General features: G+C 42.6%; 3 protein-coding genes across 5 annotated transcripts in view; all 3 read right to left on the reverse strand.

Annotated features, from left to right (window-relative positions):
* Positions 1–5242, reverse strand: part of rab11fip3 (RAB11 family interacting protein 3 (class II)) — a 29836-nt gene extending 24594 nt beyond the window's left edge. For both annotated transcript variants that reach the window (XM_070989968.1, XM_070989967.1), the window contains exon 1: positions 2364–5242. In XM_070989968.1, coding sequence (XP_070846069.1) covers positions 2364–3986 — 1623 coding nt within the window. In that variant the 5' untranslated portion in view covers positions 3987–5242. The remainder of the gene's footprint in view (positions 1–2363) is intronic.
* Positions 5243–5958: 716 nt separating this feature from the next.
* On the reverse strand, positions 5959–10420 carry decr2 (2,4-dienoyl CoA reductase 2, peroxisomal). Of its 2 annotated transcripts, none has more exons than XM_070990685.1 (10): positions 10224–10420; positions 9542–9643; positions 9311–9379; positions 8881–8932; positions 8642–8777; positions 8103–8227; positions 7740–7833; positions 7560–7664; positions 6528–6780; positions 5959–6371 (listed from the first exon to the last, which is right to left on the reverse strand). In XM_070990685.1, the coding sequence occupies exons 2-9, from the start codon at positions 9640–9642 to the stop codon at positions 6560–6562; spliced, it is 903 nt and encodes a 300-aa protein (XP_070846786.1). In that variant the 5' UTR covers position 9643; positions 10224–10420; the 3' UTR covers positions 5959–6371; positions 6528–6559. The 2 variants fall into 2 exon arrangements, with proteins under 2 accessions (XP_070846786.1, XP_070846785.1); XM_070990684.1 differs by having other exon boundaries at positions 6592–6780; positions 10224–10400.
* Positions 10421–11625: 1205 nt separating this feature from the next.
* On the reverse strand, positions 11626–16625 carry LOC139349412 (retinol dehydrogenase 13-like). Its single transcript, XM_070990182.1, has 7 exons — positions 16450–16625; positions 14951–15069; positions 14689–14844; positions 14491–14595; positions 14141–14353; positions 13910–14011; positions 11626–12873 (listed from the first exon to the last, which is right to left on the reverse strand). Exons 1-7 carry the CDS (start codon positions 16512–16514, stop codon positions 12551–12553), a joined length of 1083 nt encoding a protein of 360 aa, XP_070846283.1. The 5' UTR covers positions 16515–16625; the 3' UTR covers positions 11626–12550.
* Positions 16626–18634: the final 2009 nt, after the last annotated feature.

An 18634-nucleotide genomic window follows, 5' to 3' on the forward strand; every position in this document is an offset into this window, starting at 1 on the left:
TCAGGGCAAATATGAAAAGCACACATCTATTCCAAACTGATATGAGAAGAGTTAACCATATGCTACCTCAGCAAAGACACAATCAGTCCTCAGACCTCTGGCAGCTCGCTTGCAGGCCTTGTTAGATCAGACCAGACTTATCCTTGAGGTCGGCTAATTAAAGTCACATCTGCCAAAAGGTTACGCACATTACATAACATTCCACAAATTCTGAAGATAAGTCTGTCTGCTGCCTGCTTGCTCATTGTGAACGCATAAGGCAAACATGCCAAACTCTCTCTGATCACGAAAGAGCAGAAATCTGAGAGGAGTTAAGGTACAAATTAACTCCTGCCGCTCTTGGAAACCAGATAGCCGATAGCTAAACACAAAGAAAGACACAGAAGTAATCAATCTGCACAATCTGGTTCGCAGTCCAAGGAAAACCTTCACAAAACAAAGATCCAAAGGAAACTGCTGGAATCTACATACTTGGGAGGTGCAGCTGAAGAACTCCACCAGAAACCAAACAGTGAGGAATAACAGAGAAGCAGACCACACCTATCAAGTAAAATCAATTCCCAGTGTCATGTAAATATCTTAACTGCCTAGCAAAACAACAGGTGGAATTGATTTACATTAGACTAACATGACAAAAGTGCAGCTCCTCTGTCCCTCACAACAAGGTCATGGGCAGTCGGTGGATGGCACCCAAACCACGGAGTCCCTCTGACTCAGGAAAATACATTTTACTCTTAATCCTTCCCAATTCCCTGCCTGGGGAGCCACAGATACCTACGGCTAGACACAGGACAGATCAGGGGCAACAGAGGCGCTTTGAACTGGGAGAGAGGGGATTAAAAAGCATTAGCGAGCCAGCATCACGCTCTGTGCAGCAAGTACCCGTCCTCACCCAAAGGAATGTTCAGAGATCATCAAAACAAGTTTAAATTAAGACGGTTAATATATTCTAACTTAATTACGTTGCCTGAATCAGTCTGATATCAAGAGGGGACACATTTAGAAAACTGATTACAAATATCGTAATTGACGCAATCGCTCTATGACGAAATAAACAGGAATAAAGGAGTTAAGAAAGATCTAATATAAGCTCACTGGGGGCACACTTGACAGTTATGCTTATGTTTCTGTTACCTGTTCGGTTACATCGTCATTTGCATCATTTCACTGTTATTTGCAAATGGTGTGATCACTTGCTGAAGCTCAGGCCGACTCTTGTAAACATTTAGACAGACGAGCACATCTGACAGGAAAAGACGCTGATGTCACTTTTATTCTGGAGCCTGTGTCAACTCTGAATTTAACTTTCGCTTGAAGACGAGACTGACAACTAAACCTACCACGCTGAAACGATCTATGATACAGAGTTTAGTCAGTAACTTCGCATAAGGAAAAAGCTATGAAAACAAACAGGCTCTCTTCCATTTCACTGCTCATATAAAGAAATGCTGATTCACTCAATCAATTGAATTCATTATGTTAATTCGTTTTTAGGAACTGTTCCTTGTCTTTTGCCTTACAGAGAAAATATCTCACAAAATGTGGAAAGGCCTGGTGCAACAAATGGGTGAGGGTCATGGGTGGAGTGAGATACATCAGCCATTTCACAAGAGATTATCCCCAAACCACAGGATATGCAAATGGGAAGATGGATGTTTGTCATCTGACATATGGAGAAGTGCCAGGCCTGACAGAATTCATTACAGCCAATATGCTTGACAGAGTTATCTGGATGATAACCCAAATCCCAGCCCCTGAACACTCCCCAAATATAGACACAAACTAATCCAGGCATGGTTTTAATAATATGTCGTGGTATTAGCCAAATCCATTACACTGAATGTTGAGAGCTGCTTTGTAGGAAACACCAGCGCCCAAGCAGGGGGTCATGTTACCTCTGCTTCATTCATTATACATCAGGGCAACGTAAACCTGAGGCAGTGCATTGAAACATTTAAACTCATAGTCAAGACTCAGTTCTAGAAACAACATGCTGTTTATATAACTTGCACTAATAGAAAACCACTGATCTCCATATGAAATGTTTTATAATGAGACTAATCAGTCACAATTACTAGATTTGGCTTATTTATGCACTTTACTTCCAACAATGAGTTTGAGAGATCCTGATCCTGAAGCACTTGAAATAGTGATAGCAAAGTGACATCAGCCAGATGGATTGCACATCATTGAATTAAGCATGCATTTGCAGAAAGCTTCCCGTGGTTCAGCAGAAAATCAATAATAAATCATTTACGTATATGGAGCTTTATATGGCTTTCCACAGAGCCTCGCTCAGCATGCGCTGCCCAGCAACCGCAAGCTCAAGGAAAGGAAGTAAACACAAATATAAGGTATCTCACCTGATCGGCCCCATAGGCAGCAGCAAACTCCATAAACTCCTCGATACGAACGAAGCCATCCCCATCTTGGTCCAAAGCATCGAACACAGCTTTTAGCGGGGAGGCATCTTCCTCCCTCGTATTCACAGTGGAGACCAATGGCAGTGAGTCATCTACCACCATCTTAGAGAGGGAAATTGTCTCCACGGTTTGCTCACTAGTCCATCCAGCCTCAGGAGGAGTGTGCAGGTCCTGAACTGAAAAATCAAAAGAAGCCACCTCATGACAGTCTGATCCGTTGAGCTGGTTAGTGTCCGTCGACCTCTCGTCTTCCCTCTGCCCAGCCGTCGGATCGGCGGCGCTTCCATTCTGTACATCCTCCTGTGGTTTCAAGTCGCAAGTTTCCTCGTCATGGACCTCATCAGCAGCCAAGCACAGATCCAAAGCCATTGCTTCATTCTCCTGAGTTTTCGCCTCAGAACTAATCTTGTCTTCCATCAAATCCTTTGACTCATTTTCCACAGAGTAAATCTCACTGGTGAAATCACCCAGGGTGAAGGCATCTTCCTCCTGAGGCACCGTCAGTGGTGAAGGTTCCGCTGGCAAACCCAGGCTAAATGACTCATTCTCACCTTGCTGCTCAGAAGTCAGATTTGTAATTACAGCGGCTGCTGCGTGTTCCACCTCCCCCTCCTCTGTTGATAAATCTAATGGCGCACCTGTGCAGATAACAGAGGGAGGACTGGCAGGGCACAGGCTCAGACTGCTGTCACAGTCTGGAACCTCTAAATCCAACAAAGGCACAGATCCTTCGAAACACTCCAGTGGCGTGCTGATGTGGTTCTGCGGGAAGCAGTTCTCAGGTAAACCTTGCAGGGTAGTGCTACAGGTTACAGGCAGATCAGTCACTTGATCAGGGAATAAACCTTTGTCTCCAGTTTCAGTCTCCCGGCTCTGTGAGGGAGGGAGACCTGCCTGCTCCTCTTGTGATAGGTCTACCAGCTCATCACTGACACCCTGTGGGTTCAACTCACCTGAAGACTGTGGGGGGAGACAGGAGTTTTCATTTGAGAGGATATCCACCAACAAAAACGGATCCCCCGAGTTGGTCTTGGAGATCTTTGAAGGAGAGACCGGTACACTGAGGCTTATTAGCTCAGCCTGACTGCTGGGGGTTTTCGAGCTCTCAAGAGTTTCCTCCTGCGTCAGACTCACTTCCTCACGTGCTGAGTTCTTCCCAACCACATCTGTAAGTTTGGGAGAAAATAACCACGATAATGTGCAGTCACCTACTTCATCAGGTGCATCAGTCTTTTCTGTGAATTCCTCTATGTGAGGACTGTGGAGAGAGGCTGGGGAAACGCTGGGCTGATCTCCCTCCAACTGCAAATCTCCACAAGAAAAATCAGAGATATTTATGAGGTCGTCCAGCTCTACTGGCTTGTCCTGGAAAATCTGCCCTTCCTGGCTGCACTCTGTTCGACCCTGGTCACCGTTTCTGAAATCCAAACCTGTCTGGCCACTCGTGTTTGGACAGATCACACCTCCATTGTCTGTCTCGAGCGTGTGAAATCCAAGAGGAAAAGGCTGTTCTGACTCCCACTGTGTATGCCCCAAAGGGCCAGACAGGACTGTCGCTTCCATTTATATTGGCTGTTCCACTTTGAAAACTTGCGAAAGCTGGTGGTGACGGCTTATCTCACTGCTGTCGTAAAGATCCAGTTCTTCACTTTCAAAGGCATGTTTTTAAACGGCACTATACATCTCCAGTGAAGTCTTGAATGCGAGGAATTACAAGTCTCATCTGCCTGTGACATCTAGAACATTCTGACGGATATTGTGGTTTTATAAATAATCCTATAAGGTAGGCTCGTTTTAAGAATATAGGTAGATTTAAATTCACACTGAATTTGCTGTTTTAACCTCAGTGGTTGCCATCCACGTTACAATAACGACGTTACCTTAACTCGAAATTCATATTAATTTCTTCACCAACGTGTTTTGCCTCACTTGGTCTCTTACTGTCATGGCAGGTCCCCTCCTGGTTGTTGCCAAATGTTTCAGCCTCAGCACATCCGACGACGACATGCTTCACGTCGGTCTGAACGCTAACAAATCACCGGCGCAAAGATGAAGGACTGACCAGTAAATACCGTGTTAACGCTTTAAGTCCCCACTGTTTGTCAACATTAGCTTCCTTAGCCGATTATCTAACCTCCATCGCAAGGTAATTTGCCGAAGAGCCGCCAGTGCAGCGAAGAAACGATGCCACTAATGTTACTCAACCCTAAATTAACACCGAGCTTTACTTCAAAACTCTCATTTAAAAACGGTTAACTAATTAAGACACGGACAGTGAAAGCCTCCAGTGAATTTAAGCTAGCGACTAACGTTAACTCCTCCTTCGAGCATCCCACTTCTCTCGTGCCATTGGCCGGAGAAGCTGCTAACTGGCTAGCTAGCAAAATTAGCCTATTAGCTAGCGAACACGCAAAACAGCCTAGCTTCTCTCAATTAAACCAAACCAAAAGGTGGCTTCCGCAGTCAACGGTTTAAGAGGAAAATGTGGAGCGTGTCGTCTCTGTGATAGTCCAAGATTATGTCCTCATTTCGATGCCGTTTCCCAGCAGCGATCCACCTGTGTCAGTAAGAAGACAGGCCAGACGAGTGACGAGACGAAACCGATCTTTTCCCCCTTGAATTTTTCTATTTTTCACGCCTCAAATAAACACGGCCATCACAGCGTCCCTTCATCGGAGGCCACGATGAAACGATGAGAGCGAGAAATAAGGCCAAAAAGCTCCAACGTTTAGCAGTCGGTCCGCCGATGTTGATCACAGACACCGAACGCTCTCGCATCAGCATCAGCAGTGTCCCATCCTCCGCCTCCTCCTCCTCCAGCCGCATACACACCACTGACGTTTCACGCAAGCGTACAAAATACCCCGCAGTATCACTGGCTTTATGGCTGCTATCAGCTGGAACCTGGTGATTTGTTTGGGCACTAAACCTACTGCTATTATTCAAAACACTGTCCTTGCACTCATATGTCGTAGAACAACAGTAGTTTAAGCGAGCGGCCCTTCACACAGAGGTCAAAGTTCAGGGTCAGCTGGAGGAGCCCGCATCGGACAGACTGGGGTGTCTTGCTCAATGACACTTTAGCAGGGTAGATGTTTGACTGTGAAAAGAGCAGCTTCACCAATTGAAGGACCTTTGATGTAATAGTTAATTACCCAGCCATTGATATGAAACAAGATATAAAACACTATGGAATAGCTGGAAAACTCACTCACTTTTTGAGAAAATATTGTTAAATGGTCGCAATTCTAATGTTTTGGCGCCCCCATCTGACTCACAGCGGTACTCATTTTCTTAAGGTTGAACAGTTTATCTCATTTTGATCATCTAATCCGGTGGACGCCAACCTTTGTGGCCTGTGACCTGGACTTAATGTTCAGGAGTTATGAGCAGTTAAACCAAGATGTGACCTTTTCTCCTCGATGAGTTTGATTTAGAAGGTTTTAAGAGGGATGAAGAATCCAAAATATTCATTATTTCACAATAAAAACACCCCCCAAAAATGGAGAAAAGTCTGAAAAATCAAACATTTTTTGTAGCAGTGATGTTTATTTTGCTTTTTTTCCACTTCAATCGACCTTTGACCCCACAGATGGAGGGGTTTGCCCTTAAGGCAAGAAGGAGACAGATGTTTGGGTAAAAAACAAATGACTCGCAAGAGCAAACAGGAGTCACTGTAATTACATGTTTTGTTTTGTTTTTTTAACCAGTAAAGTAAATGACAAATCACATTAAATCGCATGTGATGAACATGACTGTACATGAAATGCACGATCACAATACACATCACTGTAATGGGTTGAACATTAACTGTTCTAATTTGAGTCATTATTGAGTATAGTATATCAGTGTTAAGCTCCTCCAGCCACTTAGGGATACACTCTTCAGCGTATTCCACTTTTGTTTTCAGCATTTATTTGTCTCTTTTCTTTTCAGAAGACCAATAACCTGAAAAAAAAACAAGAGAGGCAAATATATTAATATCTGTTATACTGTATTTTTTATATTAAAATAATCTATTTATTTTCATACTGAGATAATACAATGCACATCACACATACTGTCTCTCCACATGGCCATCAGGCAGCACCTTCTCGTACACACCTGGGTCAGGAGGAGGACAGGAAAGCCCCTGTTCAGAGTTTAGCGGATTTAGAGGAGGCTATACCCGACAGCATGGAGAGGTCGTTGGCTGAGGTCAGCCACCAACCGCCGTCCGCCACCAGGCTGGCTCCAGTCACGTAGGTGGAGGCCCGGCTGGCCAGGAAAAGAGCGCAGTGGGCCAGCTCAGTTTTGTTGCCTGCTCGCTGCAAAGGAATAGACGGGAAGTCACCAACAACCTCCCCTTGGGGACCACCTGAAGGATTAAAGAAAAAAAATCCATGCTCAGATGCTCTTACTTACACCGTTATTCTGTATCCAAGCTTCCCCACATTTTTTTGTCTGACATACCCCCAAAGCTCAGATGAGCTCAAGTACCACTTCACTGACACCATCGCCCTTTGATGTCCTTACAAATCTATTTTAACTATATGCTATTTAATACGATTATGTATATCATAGTAGTTATTGTTATAATTACTATTGCTACTATTTTCAGAGACAAATAATCAGTGTTTAGGTTGCTTTTGTCAAGTTTGCATTTGTACTAATTTCAGCCATCTAGCCATTACTTGTAGCTAGCTATTTGAAGTATTTATTCATTGCTTTAAGCCCACATTTCAACTTTTTATTCACTACTTTTAGCTATTTCAATTGTTTATTTCCACCGTTCAGCAAACTATTTCATTTTCTCATTCACTACTTTTTGCTAACTATTTAAACTGTTTATTCATTAGCTATCCTTTCCTCTTCTTGGCTTGCTTGCTAACTAGCTTTCCCACACTCTGCTAACTATGGTTAATTTACTTTAAAAATGTACATCACTCCAATTTTTAGCTGAGTTATTTGAGGTTAGTTTAGTTAATTAGCTGAGCTTTCCACATAGAACATTTCGGGACAACCTCCTGTCTGTTTCTCAGGTGTGTTAAATTGTTGTGTGCTATAACAGATCAAACCTGCTTCTTATACAAGATTATTTGTTAAATGTTTAACCAATCAGTTGGCTGCATTGTCAACATCGTGTAAAATCATTACCCAGTCTGCGGTAGCCCTCTGTGCCAGAGATAGGGCCTGGAGCCACAGTATTGACTCTTACTCCACTGGGCCCCCACTCCACAGCCAGGTGCTTGGTCATAGCGTCTGGCACAGGAGAGGAAACACTGTCATCACATTCTCATTTTGATATCATGTCATAAAAGCAAAAAAAGCTCTTACCATTTGCAGCCTTAGCAGAGCCAGCGTGCACCTGGAGAGCCTGTCCCCTGTATCCAAGTGTAGCAGAGATATTGACGATGTTGCCACCATGATTCTGCACACGAAAATGAAGTGATACTCAAAGTCAATGCAATGAGCAAATAATCAAATCAGCGGCAGAGGCGGCAGTTAAAAATCACATTTATGGATGAGAAATCATTCAGCAATCTGTGATCTTTACTGCCCTCTTTTGGTGACTAGAGTGAGTTGCATAGAGTGAATCTTAATGATATTAAATCTTAAGTTGTTCATCTATGACTCCATAATGTTCTTGCAGATACTGTATGATCATCATTTCTATGCTCTGGAAGACAGAAAATGTACCTGGAACCACTTTTCATAAACCACCTTGCTGGTGTTGAATGTACCCATGGTGTCGATCTCCATTACGGTCTTGAAGGCATTGAAGGAGAGTGAGACCGCTGGGCAGAGGAAATTTCCAGCAGCATCTGTCAAAAACAGATTCAGAACTTAAACCAAAACCACGAGACTGAACAAAAATCCGACGCGAGACAGGCAAAGAAGCTGAATATCCCATTAAGTTTTCACATTTTGTTTAATTAAAGCTAAAAATACATGAATGAATAGAGATCATCTTGAATGGATAATGAGATAACCACAGTAATAACCTGTGAGAAGTGACTCGGGTGCAAAGACAGGAGATTAAGATAGATGCAGCATCAGAGAAGTTAATGATTAAGCCAAAACCTTTCACCTATTTGCCCCCCAGACAACTTCATTTGCATTTGCACCTATGTAGGCAGGATGCATTGTGTAATGTTGTAGACTGTGTGCAGCACAGCTCCCTCCACAACCTCAGCAATCACCAGCTCAAAAACATATTTTTAGGCAAGGTCATGTACTGTTAATGAGGATGTCTATGCGGCCCAACTCTCTGAGCGTCTCATCCACAGCAGCTATGATGCTCTCAGGCTGCCTCACATCCATGCGCAAGGGGAGACAGCGGCGTCCGGACACAGCTGACAGCTTTTTAGCGGCCTAAAGAGACACACAATCATATTGCAAGAGGCTAGAGGCTAACATTTAGCTACGGTGTAAAATACATAATTCAGGATTGTGGAAATGACGTAAAAGGAATAACCTCTTTGAGCCTGTCCAAGTTCCTGCTGGCAATAACTGTGTCACAGCCATGTCTGAGAGAAAAGAAGGAAATACAACAAAAGTGTAAAAACAAAGAGACAACACTCAAAAACACTTTCTGTATTGTGCTGATGAGAACATGAACATTACTGAATTATTTCAACTTTGACACACAAGCAAAATTACGAAAGTCTGACACTGAGATAACACAACCAGAGGGTTTAAAGAACACCCACCTATTATCTCATTCACACATCTTACGGTTTTAGTGATTGTAATGTGGTTGCTTTTGCATGTTAAAGGTTAATTCTTACACCACACACGTACACCAATAAAGTGTGTGAATGTAAGAGGAGTGAAATTTGACTGTGCACTAAGAATTTTGCAAGATCTGGGCATGTTATGGAGAACCAAGCAGATAATCCTCTCACCTCATGAATATTTCAGCTATTCTGAGTCCAATTCCAGATCCACCGCCCGTGATGAAAGCAACCTGATCTCTGAAAAATAAAGCACAAAACCTCTAAGGTCGGATCATGTAGTTGTTACAATGACAATCGTGTCAACAATTTATTTTCAGACACTTGTATGAATAAAGTGAAGCAGAAAGATCACACCAGGAAATGGGAAATACATTTAAAAGCACATGCTTGCATGCTCACTTAAGCAAATCCGGGCTGTAGACATGTGTGTACGAAGTCAGGCAGTCATCTGTGCCAACATCTCCGGGCGGCAGCTCTCCTTTCCTCTGTGGCTTTGCCATGCTGATAAATAATACATGTTAAATAGATGCAATCACACTGGCATTACCATGATCGCAGTGCATTAAATGACTGGGTTGCACAAAAGAACAGAAACACTTTACAGTTCAACAGGCCCCTTGAAGCTAATAATGTTCATCTTTATCACTCTACTTTTTCCCGTTTTTACTCTTTTAGATTCATTTCTCGTGCACATGCTGCCAATTCTGTCACATTACAGAACTGGAAGTAAATCGGTTGTAATGGCAGCAACAGTCCAGAGCAGCGTTAACAGATCACCTCAAACAACCTCAAATGTAAGGCAAAGGTTAAAATGAGAACAAGCATTTAGACAGAACCCGAACAGAGGAAAACTGAAGGCCTCCTTCGAAGTTACTGAGATTTTATTCAGATATCTGGCTCGTAACACAGCAGCTCAAGGCTTAAAAGACTCACTGACACGCAGCATGGGCCACAACACACAGGTCCACCGCACTGCTGGCAACTCACTGGTGTTTCTTTTATTTTGTCTACGCCCGTGAACGCATACTAAAGTCAGCCTGCCGTCAGGACTGAGCGCTGAGGTTCGGTTAGCTTCTGTTACCTGTTGAAACACACAAACAAACTGAAAGAAGAAGCGTCCAAGTCCTCTGAGGCGGAACACGAACCGCACACGAAGCTCTTATCTCAGTCTGACGAAGCCTAGTTACATTAATTCTTCCGTCAATAGCTGGTTTTCTCTGCGCAAACTTTTTGCACCTTGGACGCTTATATCTACGCCGTCCTTAATCGATGCATTATGGGCAATGAAGTCCAGCCGGGGTGCGTTCAAGAGCACAAATATCTCACTGACTCTCGTTTGTTTAAACGCGAAAACCTAATAATAGGAAGGGGGCACAACTGAAGAAGAGTTCAAATGCAGAAAATGCTGTGAGAACTAGACTTTAGAGGTCAGGATTGGTTTGATTCATGCCAGACAGAGACAGCATCGTGCTCCGGGGAGTGTACGGTCTGTTGAGCGAGAGAAAAGCCAGTGATTCTGTTGCTCGTCTACAATAACCATCATCTTCGAGGATGGCTCCAGGGAGGGTCTCCTCTGGTAAACCAACACTGAAATAAACGATCCAGGGTTTCCAGTTGCAAGGCCGATGCCGATCAGTGTGCATTAGTGCAGAGAGGGGCCCTTATTGATCCGTACTTTGGGATTTGCTGTTGGAAAAAGCCCCATGCAATGGATCCCTCAAATACTTCAGGGATGGATATTCTTCTTTGCACTGAGAGGATCAGAAAAGTGAGATGAGGGGGGCTGTAACTTGATTTGTTTTCCAAGAGGCATGAGTAAACAAGTGCATATAAATGTGCTCAAACTTAGAATAAGCAATCATGGATGCTTCTGCTTTTTAAACAACAGGGTGTGTTTACTTCAAATGACCTCCCAGTGTTTTTGCTCGACCTCTCATGACCCTAAGCAAACCCTACTTTTTATATTTTCAGTGTGTTTTTCTGCTTTCATGTAGTCAGTTTTTACCAATTTAGTTCAATATATCAGGCACATCATTCCTTGTCTTTATGAAAATTAATTTGCATGCTGCTTTTGATATCGGTGTTATAATATGATTGTAATGTAGGCAAAGCTGTCAGTCCAACGTGGTTCAGGTACAACATAAATACAGTTCTGATATAAAAGCTAATGAATGGATAGATGGATTACCAAAGTCAAAATGTCTAAATCAATAAACGACTGTTAAGGCTTCCAAGAAAAAACACATTAAGAAATATTTTCAACCCACCTGCACGCCTATATAAATGTCAGCAGTAATGCACACTCTAAAAATGCAAAAACATGTAAAAAAAAAAAAAAAAAAGAAAAAAGAAAATTAGACTGTATTTTGATCGTAGTTAACAGCCAGGTGGCGCCATCGGTCAGCATTTTCTGCTTGACACCATAATGAAACCATCTGCAGTCCTCTGAATGAACCTACAGTAAAGAGACTTTTACTCATCTTCCCAGTGTTTCTTTTGTTTTCTTTATTTTCACAGGTCTGTCTGGCCAGTCTGTCTACTGGTTACTTGTTTGTGTTTGAGCGCTTTATTTTTTAATGTGCTGGAATCAACACAAATAACTTAAAGCGAGGCTGTGTACATTTTTTACTCAAGAATCTTGTGTGGAGGTAGCACAAAAAACAAACAAACTGACTCATTTATGTCGGTTATGCAGTAATATTCATTTTGAGTTAGCCACCATAAGCTAATGGTCATACCAACTCAAGTAGGGCTGTATCAGCAAAACCCCTGAGTTAATTAAAGTAAGAGAGAGTGCACTGAATTCAACTTTTCATCTGTGTGTGAGCAAAAGTGCTGTTGTTTATTTAAAAAGGTAAATAGCCCAGCTTTAAAGCTCCAGTGTGTATAATTTAGTGGCATCTAGTGGTGAGGTTGCAGACTGCAACCAAATGAATACCCCTCCTTCCAAAGAGAGGTCATGGTGGCTGCTAAACCCCGGAAAAGCCCTCTCTGGAGCCAGTGTTTGGTCTGTCTGTTCTGAGCTAATCAAGAAGCATTGAACAACATGAGGAGGACCCATTGCTCCTGTAGATATAAAGAGCTTGTGGATTCTTATTTTCAAGTGATTATACATGAATGAAAACACACTTATGAATATTATTATTCCATCTCTGCCAATAGATCCCCCTAAATCTTACACACTGGACCTTTCAAAAAAAGAGTCAAGAGTCCACTGTAAAAGGCTGCTTGTTAAACATGTTTTAAAAAATAGATCCTGATGCAGGAACATAAAGGCAAGTACAAAAGACTGCCATTACACAGACAAGCAGAATCACAGACTCAGACAGTTAATTGTTCCAAAGAGCCTGGCACAGCTCAAGCCATAAAGATCCATTGTCCTCTGCTGGCCCAGGGGCCACAGCAAACCTACGGCCCCACAGCACTGACAGCGGGCCCTGGCCTCTGTCTGTGTGTCTGCTCTGGGTCGGTCTGTGCAGCTTTGCTCTGGCCTTCTGCTGGCGGGGCTGAATTGACGGACTGTCCCTCCTCCTCCAGACCCACCAGCCTGCTGCTGACCTCCCACAGCCTGCGAGCTGCCTCCTCATCCAGGGCCTGGGGCGCCGGCTCCTTTTCTGTCATCACATCATAGTACCTTCCCGTCACCCCCTCCACCTCCTCAGACACCGCCAGGTAGACGCTGGGCTGGGCCCCCAGGTCTGGGCTCTTCACCAACAATGAGAAAAAGGGACCTGTGTGTGGGTTGGTGGAGATCACAGGTTTGTTTTAAACTCAGCCGGAACACCATCGTTTTAATCTTTCAGAATTGAATTAATTGGCCGATGTCAAGCACCAATCCAAGTACTGGCTGGATTCACATTGTTGGCTGTGATACAGGATAAAAGGAAACGCTTGAATGTGCATCAGTTACATTTGTTCATACCCAAATCGAGCGCACTTTGCAGATTTTTATTATCTCCTTCATTGACCGTAAATGATCTCAATAACAAACACTGTTCTCCCCGCAGTGGGTTTTTATTACCCTTGAGTGCAGGTAATTAAAAAATACTCATTGCAGAGTAAAAAAAAAAAAAAAAAAAAAAAAGCACATTCACTGATTCCCAGAATTAAATTCTGAAAAGCTGTATCAGCACCAACATTGGTAGCACTGCTGTACTTTGATTTCAGAGCTTTGTAATATATTACATATATATAATGTACAGGTCACGGTGTGGTTGGGGAGTAGTGTAGTGTAGTGATTTTGGTAAACTCTATTTTAACTCAAGTATTATATGCTGCTGTACTATAATTCGAGCAGCAAAACCTGTGGTGTAATGTGAACAGTTGAGGTACTTGTACTTAAGTATTTCAGTTTCAGAGGGAAAAATTCTATTTTTTTAGCTACACATAAACAAAGATTCTAGATACAAACCTTATAATGAGCTTTCAGATTACAGTGCATCTCCACCACAGCCCAAAAACCAAGAACATAACTTTAAATCAAATAGCGTCCTCAGAAATCTAAACTGAATGTTTTTTTTGCTGTTTTTGAGTTCTAGTCATAAAGTTGACATTTTGTGGGTGAGAAACTTTTCATTAAAGAAATACATTCATTTGCAATTTATGCTTATTCATACAGAAAAAGCAGCTAAGAATGGAAAATTCAGTGAGGAGACCCGTGCTGCGTATCAGGACTTAGACATCCTCAGCTAATTGTTGCATATGCATTAGATAAGCATTTACTGATTTCTCCAAATTCAGAATCCAATAAGGAAGCAGGATACTCACTGAGCACAGAGCTCGAGAACTGTGATTGGTGCAGTCCCGTGTGCCTCCCGAGCTCCGTGGCAACAACGCCCGGGTGCACAGCATTCACTGTGACTCCTGTGCCTGTTACAGACACACACACACACACACACAATGGTTTAAAAATATATATCCACTGGCCAATTACAAACAAGCACATAGGCCGTACTCCCTCCCACACAAGCCCACATATGCAACAGCCAGTAGACATGCCTTGTAATCGCTTGGCGAGCTCTCTGGTGAACAGAACATTGGCAAGCTTGCTCTGACAGTACGCCTGCTTGGTATCAAACTTCTTCTTCTCCCAGTTCAAGTCCTCGAAGTCGATCTTTCCAACGATGTGGGCGAGCGAGGCCAGGTTGATCACTCTGCTGGGGGCGGACTCTTTCAACTTCTCCAGCAGAAGATTTGTCAACAAGAAGTGGCCTGGAGGAAGACAGAGACAGGTAGCGATGGAGCAAGGGAGAGTTTATTAGAATGTAAAGATAGTTTACATCTAGTTTCTCACAGGGAGTTTCGGAAAGCAGTTTTCATTTGCCTGTTTTGTCATTCTGTCAAAGTACCTAAGTGGTTAACTCCAAACTGCATGTCGAAGCCATCTTCTGTCTTCCACGCTGGACATCTCATGACCCCGGCGTTGTTTATCAGTACATCCACACGCTGTTCCTCTACAAGAAAATAAAGATAACACCGAAGAAAGTGTAACAGTATGCTTCATTTCTGTAACTGAACACCGCACTTGGTGCATTTTCTTTCCTCACTTTGTTTGATTCTCTCTGCAAACTCTCGGATGGATTTCACGGAGGCAAGGTCGAGTCGACACGCGTAAACGTGAGGATTCAGGGTCTTCCCACGTATTTCCTTCGCAGCCGCCTCGCACTTCTCCAAGTCCCGACAACCCATAATGATCCGACCCCCTTATGATGTGGAAATGGAAAAACGAGCGTGTGACCGAGAGCAAAATAGCTGCAGAAGATGTTAGATTCTGTGTCTTTTTGCACCCAATTTTACTGTTCTGCACACCTCTCTTTGCCAGCTCATGGGCGGTCTCTTTCCCAATGCCTGTGTTGGCTCCTGTTATGACCACAGTCTTCCCATTAATGGTAGCCTTACTGGGACACCGGCCTCCAGTCACATGGTTCCTATGAGAAGAATTAAAACAAAGTTCAGTATCACGAAATTTATTTCAACATCAAAAACCAGGCGGCATGGACTTCTCTCAGTCTAATTGCATTTCTGTCTTGTCTACCTTGGACCACAAGCAGTTGTTTATCATACTGGTGCATGTTGCATAACAGGCCTCAAACCTCAGTTCAACCATAATCAGTCTGATGTATTTTATTCAGCAAGACGTTTAGTCATACTTTAGAGTGCTCCTTTCAGAGGTGTGCAGCACCGTTTATCCTTAAGTACATTCTTAATAAGGGTTATTCCACTCACGGCTGAATAAATGGGAATATACAGCGCTAAATTATAATATCAACTAATGCAATAAGGCCCTGCACAGGTTTTTTCAATCACTCTGGCAGGTGGAGCTGGTGTTTTATAACTACATGATTATGATGATGTCAGCAAACACACACACACTCACCAAAACTAAGCAGCAACATGAGTGAAAACACCTGGGTGTTTTTGACTAAAGTGGGTCTACTTTATTGCCTAATCATGAAGAGGGTCCCTGTGTGGGTCAAAATCTAGTTTTAAGACCTTAATTATTTCAGTTTTGTGTTCACAGCTTGCATATTTACTTGTTTGATCAAATTACCACACAGCACACTTGGGATGCCGGAAGAGGACTGTGCAGACTGCTAAAAGAGGGGGAGGAATGGAGGTTAATAGGGTTTAAAGAGCTCAGTTTTGCTCAGGATCAGTTTTGTGATGGGCACAAAACGGAGATTTTTGTTTGTTTCTTAAACTGCTGGGCATCATCTTCAACAAAGTGCATTTGGTCCTGGACTTGACTTGCAGTCAGCGGCTGTGGCACACAAATTCATGGAACTCATTGTCACACTGTTCTGTGTCATTAAGTGAAACACAATGACCTGAAGTTCACACTCGCCTTTTTAACTGCGAATGGATGAACAGCGCGTCATTAACAACTTTACAGTCCATTCAATCCAGTACAATCGTCCTGATATAAATGCTGTTCATGTGAAGCGTATCCAACTGAGCTGAGGAGGTTGTATTTTTAATTGCATAGTAGCAGTTAATGTGAGGAAAAAGTGGACTTCTTACTCAATCTCTAAACCCACCTGAAATGAAAATACAATCCAGTGCAACAACATCAATGTTCTGACCCAACACTTCTGACAGTGTCAGCAAATACTGAACCTCATGGGCTGAAGAGCTCTAGCTTGTATACTCTATGCATTAAATATAGACGTTCGACAGATTATGTCCAAGCTTTACGTTTGAATTTAACACCATATTCGTATCAGGAGGAAATGTGTCACGTTTAGTGTAAAATGCACAGTTACATCACAATACAGTGGCCTTATGACATATCACGAAGAGTAACTCACTTGAGTAAAACAGCGCATCCAAACACTGTCCCAAACACGGAAGCTGGAAAAATATATTTGCTCATGACTCCCGAATAATGCCGGCGACAAATTATATCATTAAAACGGTTTTACCGCTGTTTCCACAGCTCATTTGACCACAGTCCAGCAGCACAAGGTTACAGGCGCATGCTTTTGGCGTCATCAACGGCTACTAACCAACCGCAGGGAGCGAAAGCCCCAACGGCATTGTGGGAAAAGTAGTCCCAATTGAAATTGGCACCAAAACGAGCATTAGGCAAGAAAAGTAATTATCTGCAGCATTGCTGAGTGGCATTTGTAGGCCTGCAAACACTTAAAATAAGTACTATACGCATAATAATAGTAATATTGCTACTATTACTATATTTATTATTAACAGTAATAATAAAATTAAAAAAAAATCAAGTGCAATACAACATATGACATTAGTAGTTTTCTAATAAGAATATCAGCAAGAGTAGTTTTATGATATTTGCTATTTTTTACTTTTTACAATCTGTATAACTGTACATATACATAGTAGTTTTTCAGTTTTCTGGTATTTTTTATTTTTTTATTTTGACTACTTCATGCCACTGTGCTTGTTCTTTGTAATACTTACTGGCTGTAACAACTGAATTTCCCTGGTGTGGGATCAATAAAGTCTTATCTTAAAATGATAGTCAGTCTGATTTGTGTGTTTCTGTTTCCCTTTCAAAAACACCTTAATAATTAATCCTGATGGTTTCTTTTACCTCTGAGTGTGTGAAAGTGCTCAGGGAATCTACTCTTTATCGTGCATGTACTGTACTGTTGTTGTGTTTTATCATTTAAAAAAACGAAGATATATCATATCCAGGAAAAGCCTAGAAACTCCAATGGTTTACCTATCAATAGCATTCACATTTGTTGTATATGGCTTCACGACAACGTCCCCGTGATGACATATTGGAAATGAAAATGCTATGAGAGCGAAATGAAATAGGAGCTAAGGATGAGGTATTGCAGGGTTTTATAGGAGGGCTTGGAGTCAGCAGAGACGGAGAGGACTGTATGATTCAGTGGGGGAGGGTGATGTGGCTGTGAGCTGCCTTTTCTCTTTTTGCATTGTGGGGGGGGACACATGAAATGACTCTGCGGTTGTGAATGCAGTTGGAAAATCATTCTGCCTTTGTGGAGACAGGTGAGACTGAAAAAGCGATAGCGGCAGATTGAAGAGAGCTGTGGAGGGTCAGACCAATGCCTGGAGGTGTGAGGGTGGAGCAGAGCTTTGTAAACCAGCAGCATGCTTTTGAATTCATTATTCACCTTTTTTTCTCTGCCTAAATGTTACTCCACATGTTGTCTAAAGTAGCTGTTCAAAGCAAATGCTGCTAAATTATCCAGAGATTTAGTCAGACTGCGCAAAGTGGAGAGTTTGTAATGGGGTTTCAAAGAATATTGACAGGGGAAAGGTTTTTAAAGTAAATACTCATTTACTCAATTAACAGACACATTAATTGGAGAACAGGGTGTGCCCTGTCATAGATTTTAGTCCTAACCCTGCTCTAAAAACAAAAGTTTCTCCTCACTAATGGCATATTTCCCTACAAACTTTAAGAGACCCCTCTCAGCTTGAGGCCCAGTGTGAATATCCCTCCACCATGACGCTGCAGTTTTTCGGGCCGCTGTAGGACACAGAGTACACACAGCAAACTCTGCATGAGGATAAATATGAGGACAGTGAAAAAACAAGGCCAACCGCCTGCAACAAGATTTGGAAAACTTGAGGTGACACATTAAAAAGTGAAAAACTAGGACATGAATGTGGTGTCTGAAAACGGAGTGAGGAGGGGAGAGGGAGGAGCGGCCCTGCTCTATTTGTTCACAGCTCAGAGGTGTGTGTCCCCCCGGTGTGTGTTGACCCTCAGTGCTCTCTGCCGTCAGCCTACAGTGCTTGACCTTCACTATGATTTATGACAGCTCTCTTCCCAAGATAACCCCGAGGAAACTCTTCGCCTCACTGCCTGCTTGACCTAACTCTGCTGTGTGAGACACCTGGATGTCTCAAAGAGGTGCTGAAGATGCAGCTATTCAATATCCACCTCAACAATGATAAGAGAGAAAAAAAAACACGCCGGGTCAAATTATTTTGTTTCAGGAAATAGGAAGATCATATTCCACTGTACTGACTTTTTTAAAGCTT

The sequence above is a fragment of the Chaetodon trifascialis genome, chromosome 21 (assembly GCF_039877785.1).
Source record: "Chaetodon trifascialis isolate fChaTrf1 chromosome 21, fChaTrf1.hap1, whole genome shotgun sequence".
NCBI classification, from domain to species: Eukaryota; Metazoa; Chordata; class Actinopteri; order Chaetodontiformes; family Chaetodontidae; genus Chaetodon; species Chaetodon trifascialis.